The sequence below is a fragment of the Homarus americanus genome, unplaced genomic scaffold, assembly GCF_018991925.1.
Source record: "Homarus americanus isolate GMGI-L3 unplaced genomic scaffold, GMGI_Hamer_2.0 scaffold31783, whole genome shotgun sequence".
Taxonomy (NCBI): Eukaryota; Metazoa; Arthropoda; class Malacostraca; order Decapoda; family Nephropidae; genus Homarus; species Homarus americanus.
This window is the reverse complement of record NW_024734579.1, coordinates 2,760-13,397: the sequence shown is the minus strand read 5'-3', so window position 1 is coordinate 13,397 and position 10,638 is coordinate 2,760. Positions and strand designations below refer to the sequence as shown.

General features: G+C 43.0%; 1 protein-coding gene and 1 long non-coding RNA gene across 2 annotated transcripts; one reads left to right on the top strand and one right to left on the bottom strand.

Moving 5' to 3' along the window:
* Nucleotides 1-3,817: 3,817 nt before the first annotated feature.
* Nucleotides 3,818-8,582, bottom strand: LOC121870301. The gene is made up of 2 exons (XR_006089695.1): nt 7,537-8,582; nt 3,818-4,312 (listed from the first exon to the last, which is right to left on the bottom strand). It is a non-coding gene; the product is annotated as an uncharacterized LOC121870301 (long non-coding RNA).
* Nucleotides 8,568-9,105, top strand: LOC121870299. Its single transcript, XM_042372085.1, has 2 exons — nt 8,568-8,684; nt 8,730-9,105. Exons 1-2 carry the CDS (start codon nt 8,595-8,597, stop codon nt 9,081-9,083), a joined length of 444 nt encoding a protein of 147 aa, XP_042228019.1. The 5' UTR covers nt 8,568-8,594; the 3' UTR covers nt 9,084-9,105.
* Nucleotides 9,106-10,638: the final 1,533 nt, after the last annotated feature.

Genomic DNA, 10,638 nt, shown 5'->3' with positions numbered 1-10,638 from the left:
TCATTATACATTATTCAAAGTCCACATAAATTGAACATTATTCCAAGTACACAAACAATAAATTATTCAAACTCCACAAAATATTCAAAGTCCACAGAAATTGACAATTATTCAAAATACACAAACAATGAGACATTTTCAAAGGATAACAAATATTCCAATTCCACACAAGATACAAAATTATTCAAAGTCCACACGGGATAAAAAATTAGTCCGATTCCACCGGCGTAATACGTTATTCCGAGTTCGCGTGCGTCGATAATTATTGCCGGTCCTCGGACCCGACGCGTAAATTTCCCGTTCCACAAAAGGCAAAACAAATTCAAAGTCGACAAACATTATCAATTATTCAAAGTCCACAAAGGTTAACAATTTCAAGTCCACAAACAACTACAGGTTGTAACTCTCTAGTCCGGCATTCTGTGCTCCGCAAACTCCCGTGGTCCGGAACAATTTTACTTTCTCCAACAGGTACATAGGCAGTTTTTTTTTTTTTTTTCTTGGAAATTATCATTATTATAGCAGGAGTATTAAATTTTGGCCCATCACGCCCAAACGTGGGTCAGTGACTTATGCCCAGGTGGGCTAATCCCCTAAAAAACAAAAAACCCAGCAAATTAAGGTTTGTTTACATCCAGCACTTCAGCTGCTCTCTCTCTCTTTGTCTATAGAGTACAACATTTAACCCTTCAGCAATAAATAAGTGTTGCTTTCATATTCTTATGTAGAATAATGACGATATCTTTTCACATGTGCGCACTTACGTATGCGCACTCACTTTTTTTATGGTTAACTACTTATATTGTTCCATTTTTTAACATTAAATAACATTACACGTACTTCAAACGAGCATATTAATTTTTTTACATTAATTTTACTGCAGCTAAAATCAGGGTCTTATTTTCTTCAGTTTTATATGTACAACCAATCGGTCACTGGTTTTCTGAGCTTTAACGTAAACGATGCCGGCAGCCGTCTCGTCTCGTCTCCTCTGATATTCCACGTATTATTAATAAATTCTATTGTTAATTTTGCACACACAAACATTAATTCAATAAAAACAAATTCACAAACATCAATTAAAATATATATGAACAATAAATAAGTGTTGCTTTCGTATTCTTACGTAAAGTAATGACGATATCTTTTCGCATGCCCACTTACACGCGCGATCTCTTTTTTTCTTTACCGTTATCGTTAGCTACTTCTATTGTTCCATTTATTAACATTACTTAAAACAACCATATGTAGAACCAGTCAGTCACCGATTTTGTAATCGACGAAAACAATGCCGTGTGTTTTAATATTCTACGTATTATTAATGAATTGTATTGCTCATTTTGCACACAAACAGTAATTCAATAAAAAAGACATTCACTAATAAACAATAATGAATCTTTTCTACACGAGAGAAATGACGCTCTTTACGCGATTGTGCCAGTCGTCTGCACGTTGGCGGGCCGTTCGAACCCGTCGAAATTCCACTTTCCGCCGTCAAAATTTCTATTTATTTATTTTTGGGTCTGTTCCAATAAAATACGTTAAGAATTAAAAACTCTCCAAATTTGACGAGCTACTATACGACATTTAACCCTTCAATATGTCTTCAAAGAGGCCGTGATGCAGAGAAAGTGGTGCTAGTGCTTCCAAGCATAAGCACAAGTCACTATCTATCCAGGAAAAGGGTCAATTTCCATGGTCCGGCACCGGTCCGGTCCCGAGGTTGCCCGACTAGAGGTACGACATTTCGGTCCACAAAATATCTCACTTATTCAAAGTCCACATACATGCAACACATTTTCCAAATCCACAAACCACAATAATTTCAAACTGCACAAATGACTATACTATAATCAAACAACAACAACAAGTCAAAACATTTTTCAAACTACAAATAACTTCAATCAATTACAAACAAACATATACAAGTCTACAAATATTCAAAGTCTACACGTAACTCGACTCCAATAAAACGGACGTGACGAATTGCACGTCAAACTGTATTGCGAGTCCGCGCTTAACTTCCGTCGATTCGAAGACGACCGATCCGCGGACGATTGACTTTCGTCGACGACGCCACATTTTTTACGACTCCGCGAACGGATCTATTACGACAAAAAATAACTCCGCGACTCCCGCAATTTATTGCGGCCGTTCCGGTCGATTCCGACGACGCCAAACTCCCGACAAAATATTCCCGGTGCGCAATTGACACCCTTCAAATTAAAACCAATAACTATTCCACAATAAACAATTTCACAAGTCCACAACATTAACTTACACTCTTCGACTATTTCCCGATATATAACTGCCCAAACCCGACGCGACCGCATATTCAAACTACAGACGGTACGTGCATTCTCGTCCTCGATGACAGTTACTTTCCAAATCTAAATAGAACTCCTCCTCTTCTTAACAACAACATTTAGTCAAATATCAACACAATATATCTAATTCACACTCACAACATATATATAACAACAAATAAATACAATCCAACATACACACAGCAGCAGTAATACAACCACAAATTCAATTGGTAACAACAAACATATACAGGAACACAAAAACAACCAACAAATGGGAGTAACAACAGGATCAAGAGCAATGGGAGGGTGAGAAACAACAAGGGAATCACAATCAAACAGAGGAGGAGAAGGAACAGACGCAGAACAAGCCAAAGAATAAACGAGGAAGACATATGGCGAAGAGGAGGAGTAAAAGAAGGAAACAGGAAGAAGAAGAGGACGGACAGAAGCAGGTAGGGGGGAGAAAAACGAAGGGAGTTGCAATGAAACGGAGGGAAAAGAAGCCGCACGACAAACACGTCAAAAAAGGAGGAGGAGGACGGGGAGGCAGAGGGAAAAGACAAAAAAGGGAGGGCTTACAAATTAAACATTGTGCTCGTATTCCTTCCCCTACTCGTCCAACAAATTTTATTATTATACAAACGCCTTCACAATAAACACCTTAACACGAGTGGAGCAACACGGAGTACGGGTGAACGAGTATAAATTCATGCCAAAAATATATTACTGCTGCATTACGTATTTCCTTACCGGTAGATGTCGCTGTCTCAAAATAGGTACCCACGCGCATTCCACGACTGCCCGCTCTCAAACGCACTGCCACAATTACGTAAAACTAATACACCTGTCGAACCTTCCCGCCATTTCAAACACGCAACTCTCGGTTCAATCTACTTCCAAATCATTCTTTACGCATCTCGCGGGTATACTTCCGTAACTACTGCCGTACTTCCCCGCGGTACCTCGGAGACTTTCTTTTGTGCGCCGCCTCGTCTCCGTCCGTTCTCCGTCGGTCCTCTTTCCCGTCCCGTAAACGGACCCCGATCGACCGTATCCGCACGCGCCCGCACCCGCCGCTTTACGTACGACCCTTTCCTAAACCGCCATTTACTAAATTCGTCGTCGTCCGTCCCACGTCGAAAGGTTATTGCGATCGTCGCTTCCGCCAATTTCCCTGCAATTCCTCTACCGCGCGACTTCTTTAAAATCCCCGTCGCATCCGTTTCTCACAATTACGCCGACTCGGCACTGACGAGTCAATTCCTTTAATACCCTACAAAATATATCATTCGTTGTCCCCCCCCCACCACCATCCTTATCACCTTTTACTTTATATCTTCACTAATATATAACTACTCTCTCTGTCCTAAAAAACCCACCAAATAGTCATCATTTCTCCATTCTTATCGGTTACCACAACAACACCATCTATGTCGGTCCGATCTCCCCCGTTCTTTTACTTTCAAAAGGCGCACTTCCCCGCCGCCGCCGCGTTCTCTCGTATTTATGCTGCCGTTATTTACGGATGCGTCCCGCCACAAATGACGTGCGCGCCGCATTCCGTGACGTTCTACGATCGTAATCATCTCCCCAAATTAGTGCAAACACCTAGTGATCACAGGCAACATCTTCAATAAATTCATTCTCGACATGTATCGACTTCCTCCGTCTTCGCAGTCGGTCTCTAAAAACAATACTACAAACATTATAACAATCGTTACAAACAACACGTACATTCATTTTACACGTTAAATCGTCTTTAAAACAATCGCGCCGGCCCGACATTGATGCGTGTCTCCTTCTGCGTTGACGAGTGTCTTCCCGCACTCGGGAGTGTGGCGTTCTTCCCGTGTTCCGGAGCATCTTCCTCGCGCGTCGACCGGTGTCTTCGTCCGCAGTCGACGAGCGTCTTCGTCCTCGTTCCCGAATGTCTTCGTCCGGACCGCTCTCGTGCGCCGACTGTACGAGCCGTCTCCGACTCGTATCGGCGCGCTCCTCCGCAACTGAAACGGACAAATTACTGTCAAAATATATCGACAATTATCTACTATTACAAATTATACTAATTCCCAAACAAACTTCATCTAAGTTCATTCTTTCTACAGTATACCTATACACAAACATATCTACACACTATTGCCAACTAAAACACACAGGCATACTCGACTACCCCACAATTACGTCCCGCACAAATTACTCCTCCCGCTCGTGCCGTACGCGGGCGCCGACGTCGCGCTCTGCCGTATCTCCGTAAATACCCGCGACCCCGTCGCCTAATACAAAATCAAACTCGACGCTCCTCCACCCGTCGGTACGGTGTGCACGTCGCCACCTCCCATACTTAACGATTATCAAAAAACATACAATATACCTATACATAACATAATATTAATTGTACATATTCGTACCATTCCCAAGAACTCGAGAAATCTATAAGACGATTGGGAAAGTCCACTCGATCCGGACCGGTGTACTTTACGACCGAATGTACGTCGTGCTCTCGAGGTCGTACCATTTACGTCTGTGAACGTCCGGCGAACGTAACTTCCGCAGATGTCGCGTAAAAATACGCGACGACGGAGATCCGGTACGAGGATAAACGTGTTGGCGGTGAACCAAAAACTATACGGCGAGTTCTGCTATAACGCGTGTTTTGACGACGCGATTTATGAATTGAGAAACGATATTTGTAAGACGCGAACTCGTTTGCTCCGACGCGATTCCACTCGAACGATTGTTATGGCTTCGGTTCACGTTCGACATCGCGTGTTCAATTGAGTCGTGTGTTTTGTTTGTGAACAATTGCAGAAATAATGTATGTAATATTTATGTATACAGTATACCTATATATTATAAGTCAATTGTAAAATTTTAAATAAAAGAGACAATCAAATTACATAGCGTTTTACACCGGCGCTCTCTTTACATCACACAGTGTTTACGGTTCACGTTCGACATCGCATATTCAATTGATTTATGTGTTTTGTTTGTGAAGAATTGCAGAAATAATTTATGTAATATTTATGTATACAGTAAACCACTCACAAGGTCCTACAGTGACAACAAAGGGAAAGTGACCTCGACTGTGACCGTCTGTGCCTATTTTTAGCCGTCCTTGTGGTCGGTAATGCATATCGGTATATTTACTGATCATAATACTTATCTCCTATAAATAATTCATTTGAAATTTATTTTTGGGCAAAGAATATTCGGTAAATGACTGCGTTAATTCTTGAAACTACCTACATTGGTAAATTTAGGACATAAATGATGAACGGAAGTCACGTCACGGATTCGGAGTTTGGTCCTTAACGATCGCCATAAATGTACATTACCGGGTATAATGGTAGCCTCCCTTTTTCCAGAAAAAAGTATATAAATTAAAGAAAATACTTGCAGCATATTTAATATATTACAGTATATTATAAATAAATAAATCAACAAATAAATTCAAATTCCCTTATCATCCTGTGTTATAAACAGAAATACTCGAGTCCCCGAGCGAGTACACAAAAAGAAAACGCACGACCGACACATCCTCGAGTGGATAGAGAACGGACATCTCTACTGGGGGACTCGAACGTTTCTCGTGTTTTGTGGGCGCTGTAGCATAATATGAATATGTAAATTGTAAAAATTTAAATAAAAGAGAAAAACAAAATAAGTAGCGTTTAAAGTGTACTTTACATTGTGGCTTGGCGCAGGGTTATGCAGTGTTTACAGTTCACGTTCGACATCGCAAGTTCAATTGATTTATGTGTTTTGTTTGTGAAGAATTGCACAAATAATTTATGTAATATTTATGTATACAGTATACCTCTACAGTATATGTAAAATAAGAGAAAAACAAAATACATAGCGTTTTAGACCCGCGCGCTCTGTTTACTCCACACTTTGTTTGAAACACGTGTGAAATTTTTAAGTGTCCTCGGTGATTACTGTTTCTCCAATTTTGTGACTATGGAAAAGAAGAATATCTCTGGGAAGCACTCTGGTGATCATAAAAGAAAGGCTATAACACTCGAAGAAAAGCTTGATGTTTCATGACTCCTCAACATCAATCTTCTCCCCCATCAAGTTATATTCAGATTTTTTCAAGGTCAAGTGTAACATTTACTGTATGATTTCAATATTAGATATCAATGTAACATTTATTTAGACTGTACTACGAAATTTTTGTCGATTTGGAGTAATCTGCACCTAACCCTATTTTCTCCATAAGCCCTGTCATTTCTATTGCACGAATTTCTATAACACGATGTTTTACAAGAACACAACTATCGCATTATAGCAGAACTACCTGTACTCGAAAGGAAACGTCTCGTATGCATCCGCGTAAACTCGATACGCCTCGTCTCCTCGGGACGTGTACGGCGATGAGGATAATCTTACGTCTGCGTTCAAATGGTGCAATGTGTCTGAGGAGGATCCCTAATTACACTTTTAAGGGAAGTGGATATACCCACGCCACGAACTTTCGGCTTCTGTTCCGAGGGATCGTCCCGTGTACCCGCCTCCGGCGTGCCGCGTTCCTATTATGACCCGCAATGTGCATACAATAACGCCTACTTGCAATACAGTATAAAACATAGGACATAAATACATATACCTCATCCTCCATTACAAGCTACTACATTCTTAACCCTTACACCCAGGTGACGTCCATCTGGTCTCCCCTTTGTGGAGGAGGGGGTGGGGAGAATTCATCTTGTTTCTCGATTTATCCCAATAGGAAGGGAGGGGGAAGTGCCAGCAGCACCCTAACCCTTGGCTTAAACTCCCATTTTTTAATAATACTTTTCATATTGTATCCAACACTTTTAGACCAGATATGACACCTTCAATTCTATATCTCTATGCTAAATTAAGTACTCTCATTATAACACTTGTAATGTCCGTCCCTCTACGCATCTTCGATGGCACCCGAGTCTCGTCGTCGGTCGCATTTTCATTTCTCCCTCGTTATCTTTACGTTCTACTCTTTTACTCGTAAATTCCCGTCTTATTTCCTCTCGGTGACCGGTCAAAACTTCCTTCGATATTTCGTCGACGACGCGCCGCTTAATAAATTCTCGTCTCCCTTAAAAACCTTCCACTTACTCTACGCAATTCCTACGGAGACGCCGAGGCACGCCGCATACGCATTCCTATTCTTCAAAGAACCATTAAGTAAATACCGTACACTGCGATATAAACATTACAATACGGCGTCGTCCGACATTCTCACCCGCGGTTCGAGCGGCGTCCTCGGCCGGGGTCCGTCGAGTCGCCGGTCCGCACAAAAATGACGTTTCTGACTCCCGTCGGGTGACTGCAAATGAAAAATTAAAGTTAAAAAATATACATAGTCAATTAGGCATGCAAATTATACATGAACCCTTGACACCTAACCCAAATATCTGAGTACATTCTCTAAAGACCTGGATACATTTGCCAAACATACACTTTCCATTGGAAAATCTTACATACTTAGGCAGCCACCAAACGGGGAGATACCACCTCCGCAGACAATATTGGAAGCGTAATGTGTCGTCCGTGGTAGATCTTCCTGCTACGTGGCATCCCTAAAATTGTGACCGAGTCCCGGGTCGCTCGTCTGACTCTCTGTCTCGATTGTTTCTCTTACTATTGACAACACAACATAAATATATTGTTCCTCACTTTTGATTTTTTTTTCCATTTTGTATTTCTTTAAGGTTCTTCAGTATTATTGTTACATATAAACTAGGTTACCCCATATTTATGTCAATATGTTTTATTTTACTTGTGGAATAAAGCGCCACTTTGAATGCGCACGTGTGTTTTGGTTTCGTTTTTACGGACGGTCCCGAAAATATACCGGAGAGAGCGTCGTCGTTTGTGTCGTCGTCTGAGCCTCTCGCATCATATTTCGTTGATATCCACCAAAAATGAACACTGTAACTTCAACAATTATTATTATTATTACATTTTCGCCCCGATGTGGGTCGGTGACCCGTGCCCGGGTGGGCTAATTCCCATAAAAAAAATACGTATTATTTATTTATTTTGCACTTTTATACGTACGAGTGTCGACGAAATTAATCTGCCGTTATTTACGCGATCTCATTTCTTGCGCACTTTCGACGGTTCGCCGATTCGACGCGTGCCCTCGTTCTACTCCGGATGCACGTCAAATACCCGACGACGACGACCCCTCCGGGAACGTCGTAGCGTCGACCTCCGGCGCGCCCCGCGACGAGAAGACCGCTCCGGAATTTCGACGAGACGTCACGTCGAACGGCGTTCCGGACTATACCCTCGACGATGACTGCGAGTGGCCTCGGACCAAACCCCACGCCTCCCGAGACACGGTCGAGTGAGGCTTCGGTCTCCGTGCTCGCCGATCGCCGCAATATAATACCAATTAAAACACTCTCCGTGCTCGCCGATCGCCGCAATATAATACCAATTAAAACACTGCACTGTATGGCAAGTCTACCCTACAATGAATCCCCAAATCTGCTGTACCAAACATTCACTTGCCTAAAACGGTTAGCACAGACACATCCACCCAGGCAAAAGAGGGGACTTCAATCGACTACTCTTGTTACGGCGGAGGAGCCGCGCGCTCGGTCCGTGGGCGTCAAACCCGAGCGTTCCTTTAATCGCGGGCTGTGGTTCCGCCGGAAGATGCCGGTCCTTAGTTTCTGCAACGTGAAAGCCCGTCCTCCCAATTTCTCGCACGGCAACCGCCGGACGCGACCGCCTGCCGATGCCCTCTGGGTCCCACGCCACCCAAACAAACCCACCTAACTTTAGTAAAGGGAAACGTACGTGCCCGAGAGTGGCGTACGAGTATTCTACGCGTGTCGCCGCATTATTCTCCCGCCGAATGCATTCGCCGCTGCGCATTTCGATGCGTTTTCCATTGAAGGACTAGGGTGTGGTTAGCAAATTATTTGTTCCTCTAATTGACATATATACAACTTATAAACCCTTCTTCACACTCACAATTTATAATTATAGTCACATATTTTATAGCAAACTCCAATAAACTTATCTAATATTTATCCCATTAATATCAACACTAATAACTGGTCACTTCGACTAAGTGTGTGTAGTGGAATTGTAATCACACAAAATGGTACATTATTAATAAGGTGACCATCATATACTATAAAACTTATTAAATAAAACACAAAAAAGGAACGACAGGTGCTAGGAGAGAAAGGTGGTATGTGGAGGGAAGGGATAGAGGGGTGGAAGGGAAGGATAATAGATAAGGAAAGGAAGAATGGTACGTGAAGAAAGGGAGGGGGGACAGATGGTGGGATAGAGGGGTGGAAGGGAAAGATAATAGATGAGGAAAGGAAGAGTGGTAAGTGGAGGGAGGGATACATTTAGCTGGAGGTAGAGGGAACAAGGGGTGGTATAGTCGTCAAACTATCCGTTAATCTTTAACGTCGTGTACTCGGAGCTTCCGTCTTCTCGAGTGCCGGAGCGGGTCGCCGCAGTTGTTTTGGGGGTCGACCGCCGGGCAAGTTTTAGCATTCTTACTCAATGAAATACTGTACATTACAAATACACGTATAATATGACCTTAAGCTAAAATAACCGTTGACTGAGCTTTAGTTATCCTTAAAATAGCATCCATAAAAATAGAAAAACACGTAGGTTATTCTCGACGATCGTCTCGCGTCGGAGAGCGGCACTCGCCGACCCGTCTCCGGAGCGACGATCTACGGTCGTTCTTCGTGTCCTTCTCCCGGATCGCGCTTCCGCTGCCCGAGGCGACTTCTTCTGTGGGTTAAGTTTGTGATGTGAATGCTGCCTGCATTTAATAATTATACTGCACTACATCTATACAACCATTGCATAGGGTATTATAAATCAATCATAATGCCCTCGTAAAATATCGTGTTGATCATTTTTAATTTGTGTCGTGTACCGGTAAGCAGAGTGTCGAGTGGCCGGAGGTGTGTCCCGGGCCGACGGCGAGACGATACCCTACGTGATGGAACTAATCTACGATCGTAACTAGTCTATTGCTAGAAAATGCAATATACTGCACGCGAGACTACGTAAACGAGTACTTCTCGCAAACGACGACGGACCGTACGACTGCGCAATACGGGCCGAATCTCGAGCGGGCCCGCATCCGCGGACGGACCGCCCTCGGCGTGCCCGTCGACGGACACGCGCGCGACAAAAATCGCCACGACTATTTACTAAACGAAGAAACGGGACGTCGACGACCCGACGGCATTGTCGAATATTACGTCGTCGACGCGTTTACGTAAAATTGTTACCGGTCCCGCGTACGCGTCGGTGACGCGAGGCGCATTCCTAGAGAGCTAATAGCTTTAAA